Here is a 14,174-nt window from a genome sequence, read left to right on the forward strand (position 1 = left end):
TGTCAAGTCTATCTTCAGGTTGTACGTTACGGATGGCTTAGCCCTTTATTATGATTATCCACCCGACTTGGTGTTTGGGTTGACGTTTGAGCACCTTACAGCAACCTTGATTCACAGCCTAATCTGGTATCCACATACAGATGAGTTGAAATCACGAACTGCCTTTTTTAAAATTACTGTATACAGTGGTAACTTCGTCTCAGTGGAAGCACCAATGTACTTTATCCGTTTGTGCCATAAATTACACATTTTTGCCCTGAGGTGAATGTTTTTCCCCCCCTACCATCTCAACTACAAAACATCTGCTGCCCCAAATCCTTATCAGGGGTTCTTTTTAAACTTTAATTTGCTAAGAAATGTCTTGTGTTTTCCATTGCTATTTTGCCCATGAAGATGCTGTGGTTTTGATATTGTATCTTTAGTTTTATTGAGGGAAACTATAGTGCAGCTATGTACAGACACATTGTTACCTTTGTAGTTCTATCTGCTGTATAAGGGCCAATCATTATACTGAAGTAGTCCATGTATAGTTTAGCACTGGACGAGGCAGGGTTCAGATCGTTTATGAGCATTAAGTGCCAATTTTGAAAGCTTGATGACTGTAGAACTAGTAGTGTACATTAATAAGTCCTGTAATTTTCTGTAATGAGTCATGCTTAAGATCTTATGCTTAAAAAAAAAAGTGTTCCTTGTGATTAACTCTTCTTGGAATCTGGTTAGTTTACAGTTGACTTTAAGAGCTGGAATGAGTTCATCATCGTTTCGCTTTTTAAAAAATAAAATTCTCTCTGACAATCACTGTTGAACATTTATCAAAAGAGGATTTTTTTGTCACGTAGGTTAAATTATACAGCAACTCTATGGTGTAGCGCTTAACACATCCCCCTAACATGCAGATAAATGCATCTGGTTTAAATTGAGTCAGATCAAACATGCAGATCCAGCTGCTGTGGCGGAGCAGCCAAAGATCTGCAATTTCACAGCTATGCTAGCAGCCCTGCAACGAGCCATACTATGTTAACATTTAGCAGGCATTTCATGTATTTACACATGTACACTACAGTCACTATTTGGTACTAAAGAAAAGTTACCTTAGTGGCAAGATAAATTTGTGTCTGCCCAACTGCACTTAAGATATCAACATCCAATATTGAGTTACTGTGCAGCAATAAAAATTGCAGAGAACCATCACTATGACTCTGCACAGTGATGTTTATCCAGTATTGAATTGTTGCTAAATCATCTAAGCAGATTTCCACTTGTTTAACACTTTGAATTTTTAATACTTAAAACAAAATACCAAGAAAAAAAAAAATACAGTTAAACAGTGACATGTTTTGCCCCGTCAAAATCTGCAAATTCATCACTACCAGTTCATGTGGTGACTTCATTTATTGGAGGATATTCAGTTAAAAATCCATAGAAAGAGCTGCCATATGAGCCAAATTTGTGTCTTTACAACTTTTTGATTACCAGCCAAACAGCCACTTTTTTTGTACTGGGAAGGAAAACAAAACATCTCCTATACAAATCTTGCTTGGACATAAAGAAAAAGCACAGACTCCTATCACATGTTCCTCTGAAGGTTTCCCTGAAGCTCTGTCGCTGCTGAGACTGAAACCAATGAAAACTGAGCAGAGACAGCATCCTCATAAGTGACCACAACAGTAAAATGACATTTTATAAAAAGTTTTAATTCCATTAAGCAAAACAAAGACAAATTAAAACCAAACCCCCCTAAAAACTGACAATAAAAATAAACGTTTGGTGAACAGAGGAAAGGCAGAGCTTTCAAATCAATGGTGAAGTACGTCTACTTCCAAATACAAGACGAGATCCACGAAGAGCAGACTGCCGTTTGGCTGGGGACTCATCTGGACTGCTCGACTACAGAGGGGGAGAGAAGGAGAGACTAGTTGAGCACGCAAAACATCAGAACGATGAGCAACAGCTGAGCATACCGACGTTTCAGCAACAGGTTAAATATGTGAAGGATTTGAGGAGCGCTTCAGTTAACGTGACAGCACCAACTGTTGCGTCTTGTTGCCGAGTAAAGGTTTACTGCAATTTTCTGTGGGGAACGCTTCAGCATTAACGCAATGATTTAATAATAAAGTGCTGCAAAACTCTTTAATCCACAGATCACAGTGGTTCTAATGTTATTAAAGACATCAGTATGCTTTTAAGGAGGCATTCAGAAATAAGAAAAACCAAAAACACTTACTGTAAGATGAGATGTCAATCTCATCTGGCAGCTCGGCCACATTGACTTCAAAGCGGTCCTGCACATCGTTTAGAGTCTTGGCATCAGTCTCGTCTGACACAAAGGTTATAGCCAGGCCTTTGGTCCCAAACCTACCAGCACGGGCAACCTGAGGGGCGCAGAGAAGGTAAGAGTAAGTCCAAACTGCAACATGGACTACCACTAGCATTCACACGGTGCTTGATGAGCAAATAAGACAGCCAACTTTCCTGCATATGAAAGAGGAGAGGGGCTCAGAAATTCATTTCTCACCCTGTGCAAATAGGTGTCAGAATCTTCTGGCATGTCGTAGTTGAAGACGATATTCACTCGCTCAATGTCCATCCCTCGGCCAAACAGGTTTGTGGCCACCAGGATCCGCCGCTGGAAGTCTTTGAATTGCTGATAGCGAGACAGCCTGAGAGAGGGTAAGAAGGGGAAGGAGGACAGAACCATCAGGAGGATTATCAACAAGCACTCTCTGAAGACTAATGCGTTGAGTTGAAGGATGAGGCCTCCTGCTCTCAAAAATACACAACACATTTGAAGCTCAGCAGAGCATGTTTACAAGTTGAGAGTTTATAAGTCACCTTTCCTCCTGAACCATTCCCCTGTGGATGGCAATGGCAGGGAAATTTTGCTCCACCAGTAGCTGGGACAGAGCGACGCAGCGCTGAACTGACTTGACGAAGATCACCACCTAGAGGCAACGCACGGGCATTAAGGAAGCACCGAGTTAGACCTCTGATGCAATTTTTATTACAGCTTTCAATGAGTATTTGGGACCTTTTGAATACAAACATTAGCTTGCAACAATATAAAGATGTATGTTCCCTCACCTGATTGAACTCCAACACATCAAGCAGGTCAAATAGCTTGCGGTTTTTCTCGCTGTCCTTCAGCTTGCAGTAGTACTGTTGCAGGCCGTGGAGTGTAAGTTTGGTCTCGTCATCCACAAACACCTCCATGGGCTGTACATGAGATAGCAGGTAAGTAAAACTTAAGTGCAGCAGTTTTCAGTACAGACCGAAAGTGGTGGAGATGAGTTGTCTCACAAAAAACAACAGACATTCAGAGGTGAAGCAGCCCTCCGCTGCTTACTTACATCTTGCATGAACTTGCGGCACACTGGACGGATTTCCTTACTCAGTGTTGCACTGAACATCATGACCTGCTTCTCATGCGGTGTGATCCGGAAGATGTCCTGAACATCACGCCTCATGTCTGCCATGTGAAGAAAGAAAAAGAGTGAAAAAAATGACTAAGGTAAGATTCTGACTGACTACTGCAGTTTTGCTGCCGACTTGGTGAAAACTGGGAAGACAAAAGCAAAGAAAAGTCACCTAGCTGCTCCAGCATTTTGTCACACTCGTCCAGGACAAAATGCTTGACGTTCTTCAGACTGAGCGTCTTGTTCCGGATCAGGGCGAGGATACGGCCGGGAGTTCCGACAACGATGTGAGGGCAGTTCTTCTTCAGGACGTCCTCGTCTTTCTTGATAGGCAGGCCACCAAAGAATACGGCTGCTTTTATGGTGGGCATGTACTTGGAGAAACGCTCGTACTCTTTGCTGATCTGGAAGGCCAGCTCTCGTGTGTGACACATGACTAATACAGACACCTGGAGACAAGGAAACACAGATTAAATCCAAAAATCTATCAAAAAGTCAAAGGTAGGCAGAATAATTTGTTTAAAATGAACAGTTTTACATTACAAACGACAAGATGCATTTAATGTTAATGTTACATTTTTAGTGTTTTATGATCATCTAAGCATCTGTCCTTGAAAGAAAATTACATCCCACTGTAGCTATAACACCTTAGACTTGAAGGTCTGCAACTCTACAAGCCAGAACTGAGCCATATATCAACTCTTTGGTGTATAATTTCCACATAACAAGCACAACATGAAAATGCCACTTACAATCAAATAGACTGATGCTATAATACACAACGAATGTCATCCATCCTCTCAAATCCCCAAATTCCACCAGGATCGGCTGCGCTGCATTTCAGCACTGACACGAACACTTAAGCCAATCGACCCTTATGCCTGATTTATGCTTTAGCAGGAAATCTACATATTAAACGGAAACCCCTCTTAACCGCAAGCGTAACATAGAAAACCCAACATGTAGTAACATTTCTCTTGTCAAGTTATGTGGAAGGTTTTGGTGCAGCGTTAAGACGGGTTTCTGATTACGTCGTAGATTTCCCGCTAAAACATATTTTATTGTTGTCCTCAAAACTGCATATCCCAACAAAGAAACCTGCTGGTTATAAGTCACCTATGAAATCTGTTATTTGTATATTAATAAGGAATGTCATGATCCCAGAAATTCATCAGTTGGTACCAATACCAGTAGAATCACACAGCTGGATAGTGAAACAAAATGACTGGCTGGTGCCAGGTACTTAAACTGTTACTAAAACGTTTTAGAATTCTGATCATTTATTTAAATGTTGACATCATTTTACTGACAAGACCCAGACTGAGATGTTAGGATGGCTGCCGAGTAGCCCATTAGTGTTACTAGCAAGTGACTGTAACTCGTGTTAGTTACATTAAGTGAGCACAAACATTTCAAGGTTATTTTACAATGGGGAGTCTCAAACAAAATAAGCAGTAATCTGTGATTCTGGATAAGATTTGTAGGACAAAACTTTGGATGTCACTCTTAACTTATTCGTCCTCAACGTGAACTACATAAATAGCTCTGGATACCAGTCTTTCATGTGCCTTGCTAAATTGGAAGTCCAATTATTGTTTGCATATTGCCTCTTGCTAATCAATTATCTCAGATTTTGCAGCCACCTGAATGCAAAGTAGCTGCACAGCCGACTGCCTTCCTTAAAAAAAAAGAGACAGAGCAGAAGTTTGTTGCAGTTGCACGACTTTCCATCTTCCACCTGTTCTTTGACAATAGAATACTTTAAACCACATCCTGCCTCCTTTAGTTTTGGAAGGATTTCTGCCTCCCTGCATAAGCTGATGACGAGCACTGCTGCATCTCATAAATCTTGGTATCAAAATGGTACCATGGGTATTGATTCTGTTGGCATTCCCTAGCTCTGACTAAGACTGATTTTGATCAGTCTTGTTTGTGCTCTCTCACAGGTGGCTCTGACTTCAGCTAAGTTAAAAACAAAAACAGGACAACAAAAACATTTGGACCTCTATCAGCTTTTATTGGCTTGTTCATTAATTACCAGACTAATAACATTCATTGCCGATAAATGAAAAGCTCAACATTGAAGGCACAGTCAAAGCATGTTAAACACACATACTAACCTGTCCGTCAACGGGTTCGATCTGTTGCAGGGTGGCCAACACAAACACAGCCGTCTTGCCCATACCAGATTTGGCTTGGCACAGGATGTCCATGCCCAGGATAGCTTGTGGGATGCATTCATGCTGCACTGTGTTTTTAAACAACACAACACAAATATTAATGTTAAGTGCAGTCTTATTATTACCTGCAAATCAATTTCTTTGAACTGCTATAAAGAGCACAAGAGGAGTGGCAGTCCTGCTGGGAGTGGTGCATTTTTTTAGACGCACAAAGCAAGTCAAGCTATTCAAAAATTCTTAATGTATGCAAGCAAGATAAGGTAAGCGCTGTTGAAGAACATGCAGACTTACAGCTTTTGACTGGTTCTACCAGTGTAGTGCAAGGGTATGCCATAAACAAACTCAATTGCCAGTTCCCCACTAGTCCCATTTAACAAAAGGTACCAGAACAGTTGAATGCGTCTCACCTTCAGATGGATGCTCAAAACCACAGTCAATGATGGCGCGGAGAAGCTCCGGCTTCAGAAGAAAATCCCTGAAACCAGAGCTGTGGATGGAAACATAGGAACCTTTCACCTCCTTCTTGCCTGCTGGGGTTGCACTCTCGGGGGCTCCTTGAGGCTCCTCATCCTCTTCATAATCAAGGAGCTCGTTGTCAACGTCATTCTCAGCCATTGTATTTGTCTGGAACAAAGAAAATACAGCTGAGTATTAATGATCACTGTCCTTCATCTGTGTCTGTAAGAGAGGGCTCCCTTTACTTAGATTATATGAAGCGAGGTTCTTATTCGAGCCCACTTGTTGCACATATTTTAATACATTTAAAAAGTCTTATTTTATTCTACCATTACAAGGCGGGTTTGACTTTGTGCAACTATGAAAATCGTGGTTGGTTATAAACGTGACTCCAAACATTAGCTCTATTGTGTATAACTCGAACTGAATTTTAAAGAGTAAGCCTGTGGTTAAGAAATGCTAAGCAAGAAAACACGCGACAGAGCAGGCCTAAATATGAATACTCTAGTGTTTTGTAGGCAGAAAATATTCTGTACGACCACGTACACTCAATATAACAAACAAGGTCAAAACCGTAACCGACGATGTCAAATTGACCAAACCGGTTAGCTTCTAAGCGCATACAACACTAGAAAGCCATTGTGTTGCATAACCATTGCTAACGTGGCAAGCTACTCTTCTACACGACAACAACTAATCCGCTACGACCAACTAAATATTCCCAACGGCATAAGAAGGCGATCTTTTCGTAATTGTAACGGGAGTGTTATATGGATGACAAAAAGGCGGCATATTTCGTGTAAACAAGGAAATCTAAGTGGCGATTGCTTTGCTAGGCTATCAAATGCTAGGCTACAAAACGCTAAGTAACACCGCCCCCTGAAACAAACAACGAAAGGTTATTTTTAGCGATAGCAAACACTACTGCAGCCCAAATTAAACAAATATAATTCACAAGCTTCTTTAGGTGAAACGAGACGCGGAAAGCCGCCCAAGCGGGACAATGAAGTAGTTCAAGGATTCCTACCGTTTCGGTGTTAGCTTCGACTGCCCCGATAGATCACAACCGCATGGAGAGGCCTCAGTTAGTTTATACCACCAACCGGAAGTTCCGCCTCGACTAAAGCGGGTCGATATCATTCGCCCGTTTATGCGACCTCTGTGAAAAGCAGCCTGTGATTGGACAAAAAGTGTGCCGCAGTCCGTCGCAGTTGAAAAAAGCGGGACACAGTTGTAGCTGCTCTCCGTAGGGGAGCTCGGGAGGGACACTCGAAATAAATTAATACAGTCACGTTTTGCTGCAATATAAGTATAAAATTAACCGGGATGTGTTTGCGTATGATAATGCAGGCCTGTGACCTTAAATATAAAACAGCTTCCTGGAATTGATTCAGGTTGGATCAATTTTGTTAGTTTGTTTTTGTTTCACAGAAATCGTTAAAATTGTATGAAATCTAGACGTTCAAGTCGCGCGAGGCAAAACTCCTCTCCAGGATGTGATGTTAACAGTGTGAAGAAATTCGGACTCCATCAATAAAAGTATATGTAACTGTAATTTCTATGTTTCCTTGCACAAGTCTAAATCAAGCTTTAATTCTGGAAACATAAAGCACTGAGAATTAAAAGTCTTTAGTGCCTTCTAGTGGTCAATGAACGCATTAGTGTTGTACAGCATAAATGTCGTTGAAACATTACTAACGTTTACAACCTTTTATTAAAATCAGAATTACGAATAACAAACGGGGCGCCAAAGGCCGATAATACGGTAACTGTATTAATAACGAGAAGTATCAGTATTTCCAACTATCCAACATGGATACACTGGCATCAGGTCTCAGCTTTCATAATACTTTGAAGAATACTTTTATACAGGAAGCAATCAGGATGTATCTGCAGATCTGCAGAAATCTTTACAAAAGAATACATTTTATTGCTCTGTCATCTATAAAATCTCACATTCTTTAACAGGAAAACTACAAATACAGAATGACAAGTAGTGTTATTTAAATATATTAATGGAGATGTCCACACTCATTTGATTTTAACTCACAATTTATGCGTTCATCACAGATGTTCTTATTCAAAAATATTCCAGAAATATTTTTCAATGCAATACAAAGCAGTCCATCTGTTAGTTCTGCATTTTCTAAAAACAAAATGGACAATAAGGGCAGATTGGTGAAGAATTTGCCTGATGCAGTAGTTGAAGAAAAACCTTCTAAATTGTAAGAAACTCCATCAGTGCTTTTATTTTATTATGTCACCAGTCTGATAGCTGTTGTCCTTATATCTGTGATTCCAGAGCAGAAGAGAAGCTCCACTGTGTAGGAGAGAAGTAGGGAAAACTGTCAGACTCGGGCCTGGAATGCTCCTCTGTGTGCGCACCACCTGGGGTGTAAGAGCGGCTCAGGAAGTCTCTGACATGCGGTGGCAAAGAAAGAAAGAGCCAGTTTTCCACCAGGAGACCACCTCCATGCAGCCCTGAGCAGCAGCCCAGTTCAGCAGGCAGTTCTTCCAGATTGTTGCTGCGCAAGTCCAGCCTGCACAGTTGACTTAGAGCTGCAATCTCTCTGGGTAAGAAGCTAAGAGAGTTGTGAGACATATTCAGGGTGCGCAACTCCAAACAGCAATTGAAAAGCTCAGTGGGTAGCCTCTCCAACCTGTTCCCACTGAGGTCCAACTCTGTGAGCAGCTGCAGTGCCTTCACCTCAGCAGGCAGCTCCTCCAGCAGGTTACCGGCAAGCAGGAGCCTCCGAAGGCGTCGAAGAGTGAAGAGCGCTGGAGGAATGCTCTGGAGCTGGTTGTTTGACAGATCCAAGAGCTCGAGGCCTCTAAGCACACCCACGCTGGCCGGCAGTACCAAAACACGGTTGTAAGCAAGTCTAAGACAAGAGAGACGACGAAGGTGAGCCAGACTAAGCAGCTCCTCCAGAGTCCTCAGGTTATTGTGCTGCAGGTCAAGCACCCGGAGGTTGGTCAGTGCTAACAGAGCAGAGGGTAAACGCTCCAGCTGGCAATCCTGCAGATGCAGCTCTGTCAGGTAAACCATCCGCTTCAGGCCCATCAGCACAAGCAGCCTCGTGCCCTCATTCTGGATCTCCAGTCTCACCAAGCTGCTTGCCACCTCGCAGAGCTCACCGGGGATCCGCTGCAACATGCCTCGAATCACCAGCACACGTAGGTGTCGCAACTGGCGTAGGCTCCCCAGTGCCCAGCTACGGCCCACCCCACCGTCACTGCCTAAGCGACCAGAGAGGTGAAGCTCATGAAGGCCTCGCAAGGAGAGGACCCAGCTGGGGATCTCTGATGCCTGAGTGAAGGTAAGCTGAAGGACTTCTAGACGTTCCTGGAGAAAGGCAAGCGCGCTGGGATCCACAGTTGCTGTGCAGTGGTAGAGGTGCAGCTCCCTGTAGTTGGAATGCCACATAAAAGTCCAAGTTAGAGTCTAAAAAGAAGTGAATACTTTAAAAGAAATACTTTCAAAGACTACGCCCCTGCACTGTACAACTCACCTGAGTGAGGTCATGCTGGTCATGTGTGCAGTAAACCTGGTGTCTGCGATGAGCTCCAGTTTGAGGACCTGAAGCTGGCTGAGAGTGAAGAGGGCTGGAGGAAGGCGAGGCAGGGCCACCAGCTGCAGCCTGGAGCGGCCGTCTGCATCCACGCTGATCATGGCGTGCAGCTTCTCCTCCCCCCAGCGCCTCTCTAAGCTTTCCTCCAGCAGCCTGCTCTCACTGACAGGCGACAAAAACACAAAGAGACGCTGGACCAGCAGAGGGTCGTACTGGTCTAACATGTGTATAAGAAAGGCCAGGTCGTTCTTCAGGTCAGGAAAATCTCTCAGGGAGCTCAGCTCCTTCAGTGAATGGAAGGAATATTGCTGCAGAGAGCTGAATTGAATCAAACACACCAAGGCAGAAGAAGAAGAAGAAAGAAAAAACAAAGAGAAACATCAAACAGGATATTTTGTAGCCAAAAACACAGCACTACATTTTTTACCCCTGTAACTAGTTTTCTGATATGCTCATCATCAGGAGCATCATTTATTTATTTATGCTTTTTACATTTAGACTAGTTTCTCTCCTCAAAGCCTGTTAAAGCCTGAAGTAGCACTCATACATACTCTAACTTTCTTTGGGCAAAACTATCCACTTTAAAAATATATATTCCTACCTTTTCTGCGATAAAAACACTGAAAAGTGCACCTTTAACATTTTTTTATTCTAACCTGCTTAAAATCCAGGTGAGAGTGTAAAAATTAAGCAGACCATACAGGCCCAGTAAGGTCAGGTAGGCCGCCAGCAGTTTGCGGAGAAGTGAGGAGAGCACGTGGATACACTCGAAGGTGGCGTAGCCCACCAGGGCCCGCTCCTCAGGGTGACAGGTGTGGTTGAAGGACAGGGAGCCGAGAAGAGGGACTGTGTAACTCATAATCAGTGTTACAATCAGGAGTTTGAAAACTGTCTGAGCCAAGTAGACCTGAAGAGGGAAAAATGGGCATCAAGACTAAACGATTCATGGAATTAAAAAAAAATTAAGGTAGCAAAGAAGTTGATCTGTAAATCTAGCAGACTAGAGGATCTCTTACCTTACAAATGACAGCTGAGCTTTCACAGTGGGACCTAAACTTCCTGACCCTTTCAAACAGCGCCCTCGCCTGTTCCCCATCACTTTTATCCAGACTGATTACCTGGCTGTGGCTGTCAGCCATTACTGATGGGCTGGAAGAAGGAAGTTGCTCCCGGGAGTCAAGAGATACACAAGACACAGTGGAGTTACAGGACAGTGTGGAGGGACAAGGGGATGGAGGGGTGGCAAATGCGCTGTCTATCCTCTTTAAAAGTGGGCTGTCTGTGCCCGAGTCTATGCTCGAGTGTCTTGTGTGGGTCACTGTCGGGGAAGTGGAAGTTCGGTGGTGTGGTTGTTGTGCTCGTCTTCCCTCCTCCACCATCTCCTGGATGCTCTCTTGGCGGGCGGCATGAGACAGGGCCTGAGATGTCCAGGGTGACTCACAGCACTTTGCCAAGATGGATAGGAACTGCTCTATGCGGGATGAGGTGTGGGGAAAGTGGAGCCAGAAGGAGCCACTGGCTACCAGGACGAGGGACTGAAGCAAGGCCATGTAAGGGAAGAAGCGGGAGGACAAAGGCAAAGCTTCATGGTAGCACACCTATAGAAACAGGCAAACAGCAATTGATTGTTTGACCACATGGGGGCAGCAGACATACACTGTGAAACATTAATAACAAAGGGTTACCTGTTAACAAAGGAAGAGGATTAGTATAAAAACTGAAATGGGTGCTAAAGTTATTCTTTTTAATTGAATTGATTTGAATGGGTAAAAGCTTAAAATACAGGATACACTGTAAGCCCAGTTCTGTGAGTATGTCTACTCACAGAACTAGACATACTGGTTCTGTGAGTAGACAGAACTAGTATATACTAGTTCTGTCTACTAGACATACTAGTAGACAGAACTACTAGTATGTCTAGTAGACATACTAGATATACTGTTTGCTGGTTTACTTCTATAGGTTGGCTATAGGGGTAAACCATGGTTCTATCTCCGAGGGTTAGTAAGGCTTAAATAAGCAACACCATGAGAGCTGTGAGTGAGCACTGAAACAGTCAAAGTGTGAATCAGAAGAAACTGGGAGATTAAAGTTCCACTGTAGAGCTGAGATAAGCGGTTTAATAACCTGTGGGTATGAGCAGGTCCTTTTACATAAAGGTTCAGAATGTTAAATATAGCTCACTCTATGCTTTCACAGAGTGAATAACAAAAACAACAAAGCCAGCACTACTTTACCTGGCTAATATAAATGTACTGCTGGTACACCAAGTGCGTGCGCCGACCCCGAGGTGCAGAGTGAAGATTTGGGCCGATTTTGTGTGCGTGGTGTATTTGAGGCTGTGACGATGGAGACAGTCCCACATTGGCACTTTTTGAGTGACTGTGATCACTAGTGTTTGTAGTTGAATCCAAAGGAATGCACACTACTCGGTCCCTGGACAGCTGCTCCGTACAAGCCAGGACAGATGTCATCAACATCAGGACCACCAGGTAGTCCATAAAGACCTCCCACCAGGGCTTCAGCAGTTTAGACCTGTTCTGATGCTGATTCAGAGGCGCTAGCTCTGACAGGGAAAACATGGCGTCCTCTGGGTCCTGCAAGATTTGCTTTAAAAATGAGAAAACTAAGAGAGAACTACAGCACTGACCAAATGTGGAAAGTTGTATTATAGGATCACATCATGAGCTAAACTGCAGAACTGAACTACAGTGAATTTTGTGAATATTTAACAGTCAATTTGATATAATACATAGAAAATCTTTTGAAATTTCAAATAGATGTATTCCAGAAAACTTTGAAATGCTGTTGCTAACTAAGAGTAAACGAATTATATATATATAAAAAAGTTCACTTAAGTTCTACTTGGCAACAATGCAAATTGGATCATAACAGTCCTTGTTGTTTTATCCACAGCTCTTCACCTACCTGTGCAAATAACTTCTTCTCTTGCTGTTCTCTCTCTACTTGTGATCAACCCACAGCCGCATTACAGAAACTCCAAGCCGGCGCTGTCTGGTTTAGCAGTGAAAAACTTCTGAAACTTACAAAACAAACTCCTCCTGAGCTGACTGGCACAAGGCTATTCAAAAGTTGCCATGGCAGCAGAGGATGTGTGGCTGAGAAATTTAATTCAATGCTAGAAGCCTGCTCAAGACCCACTGGGGGTTTGCTTGCTCCCTTTAACTCCTTCAGAACTGAAGTAGACAAAAATGTGACACACACAAAAAAACAGTGGAAAAATGTTTCCACTGGACAAAGTGAAAATACTTCATATGCATAATGACGGGAACACTTTACCAGCTTTATACACTGTTGGAAAGTTCAATTGACAACACTTCACAATACAGCCTGGTGAAATCTGCCTCCATAAGTCACCAACAGTAGTTCCCAGTAGGCTCAGTAGAACAAGGTGATAACCAAGAAAAGCGGACAGAGTACTTATAGCTCCACTTTCTTCATTCTAATTTTGCAGTACTAGTAGGTATGCGGGCTGTATTATAAACTACCCTAAGCCTTACTTTTTACATTGTAACTACACATTATTTTAGGTGTCAGCTGTAATATATGTCAGTTATTGTGTTTGCAGCTTCATACTTAAAATCCTTATATGGATTAAAGCAAATAATGTCTAGTGCGTCAGATAAAAGAGGTATAAGGTTGCATAACAACATAAACTACAGTAAAACAGTTAACTGAGAGCATTGTCCAGCAGAGGTTGCTGAAGTTACGGTACCGCTCTGACTGCACTCAACTGTAGTCGCACACATTATCTGTGAATGCTCCTCTTGTGCCGCTCTCACCACTTAATTACAAAACCCGAGCTTCTGTAGTGAGACATAAAAGGTCAAAGAACTTTGATGACCAAAGTTTTGAAACTGACTTGTGAGTATTTTTGTGTGTGTGTGTGCAAGAGAGGGTCATAATGTAAATTTCTGGTGTGTCATTTCCTTGATATTTAGGCCACTAAACAATCTGGAGCAAACACTCAAACTGAAAATGAACCACAAGATGAGCTACTCCACACAGCTGGTGTATGTGTGTAAGTGTGAAAACTGTGTGTGTGCGCGCGCGCGTGTGTCTGCATATGTGCATGCTTTTGAGAGTGGGGCCTGGTTTTACAGAGCAGAAACGAAAAGTGGTGTGGAAGATGCAGCAGTGGTGGCAAACATTATGTGTGAGCGAGAAATGCATTCACTCATGCCACAGAGAAAAATCTCAAGATAAATTCTGCAACTGTGACTGACGAGGACAGTTCTTCAGATAACATGCTCAGCTTCTCTACGTAAACATTCAAACCCACAATACCGCCCCAGATTGCTGAGCGTTTATTAAATCTAAAAGCTTTACATAGCTGAGAATTGCAGTGCAGTTTTACACCGACTGCATTAGATTTTCTTCTAAAGCTCTCTTTCTCTCTTTGCTTGTATGCATATGTGGGTGTGGGTGTTTGTGTACGCTTATGCTGACAATGGTTACATGAAGTGCTGTATTAGTACCCCTACTGTTTACTCATAACAATCAAAAAAGCTGAATTTGGAAGTCTGTACACT

At 42.7% G+C, this 14,174-nt stretch overlaps 2 protein-coding genes across 3 annotated transcripts; both read right to left on the bottom strand.

The window, feature by feature from the left end:
- Positions 1 to 1,373: 1,373 nt before the first annotated feature.
- ddx39ab (DEAD (Asp-Glu-Ala-Asp) box polypeptide 39Ab) lies at positions 1,374 to 7,301 on the bottom strand. Its single transcript, XM_026165811.2, has 10 exons — positions 7,077 to 7,301; positions 6,001 to 6,217; positions 5,534 to 5,661; positions 3,586 to 3,862; positions 3,348 to 3,466; positions 3,082 to 3,213; positions 2,833 to 2,942; positions 2,516 to 2,660; positions 2,225 to 2,372; positions 1,374 to 1,887 (listed from the first exon to the last, which is right to left on the bottom strand). Exons 2-10 carry the CDS (start codon positions 6,206 to 6,208, stop codon positions 1,871 to 1,873), a joined length of 1,284 nt encoding a protein of 427 aa, XP_026021596.1. The 5' UTR covers positions 6,209 to 6,217; positions 7,077 to 7,301; the 3' UTR covers positions 1,374 to 1,870.
- A 443-nt stretch (positions 7,302 to 7,744) lies between these two features.
- LOC113021237 (volume-regulated anion channel subunit LRRC8D) lies at positions 7,745 to 13,580 on the bottom strand. Of its 2 annotated transcripts, XM_026165782.2 has the most exons (6): positions 12,550 to 13,580; positions 11,859 to 12,218; positions 10,638 to 11,219; positions 10,278 to 10,528; positions 9,562 to 9,939; positions 7,745 to 9,456 (listed from the first exon to the last, which is right to left on the bottom strand). In XM_026165782.2, exons 2-6 carry the CDS (start codon positions 12,201 to 12,203, stop codon positions 8,334 to 8,336), a joined length of 2,679 nt encoding a protein of 892 aa, XP_026021567.1. In that variant the 5' UTR covers positions 12,204 to 12,218; positions 12,550 to 13,580; the 3' UTR covers positions 7,745 to 8,333. The 2 variants fall into 2 exon arrangements, with proteins under 2 accessions (XP_026021567.1, XP_026021569.1); XM_026165784.2 differs by having other exon boundaries at positions 11,859 to 13,580.
- Between the last annotated feature and the right edge of the window lie 594 nt (positions 13,581 to 14,174).

This window comes from Astatotilapia calliptera, chromosome 4 (genome assembly GCF_964374335.1).
Source record: "Astatotilapia calliptera chromosome 4, fAstCal68.1, whole genome shotgun sequence".
NCBI classification, from domain to species: domain Eukaryota; kingdom Metazoa; phylum Chordata; class Actinopteri; order Cichliformes; family Cichlidae; genus Astatotilapia; species Astatotilapia calliptera.

Bases quoted from the DNA above. Each gene is read 5' to 3' on its own strand.
- LOC113021237 (XM_026165782.2), bottom strand. From the start codon at position 12,203: ATGTTTTCCCTGTCAGAGCTAGCGCCTCTGAATCAGCATCAGAACAGG. The intron at 10,529-10,637 runs GTAAGAGATCCT...TTCCCTCTTCAG, and splicing joins GCTCAGCTGTCATTTGTAAG to GTCTACTTGGCTCAGACAGT. The intron at 9,940-10,277 runs GTTAGAATAAAA...GATTCAATTCAG, and splicing joins CTCACCTGGATTTTAAGCAG to CTCTCTGCAGCAATATTCCT.
- ddx39ab (XM_026165811.2), bottom strand. From the start codon at position 6,208: ATGGCTGAGAATGACGTTGACAACGAGCTCCTTGATTATGAAGAGGAT. The intron at 5,662-6,000 runs GTGAGACGCATT...TTAAAAACACAG, and splicing joins TTTTGAGCATCCATCTGAAG to TGCAGCATGAATGCATCCCA. The intron at 2,661-2,832 runs GTGACTTATAAA...ACCCTCTCTCAG, and splicing joins GGAATGGTTCAGGAGGAAAG to GCTGTCTCGCTATCAGCAAT.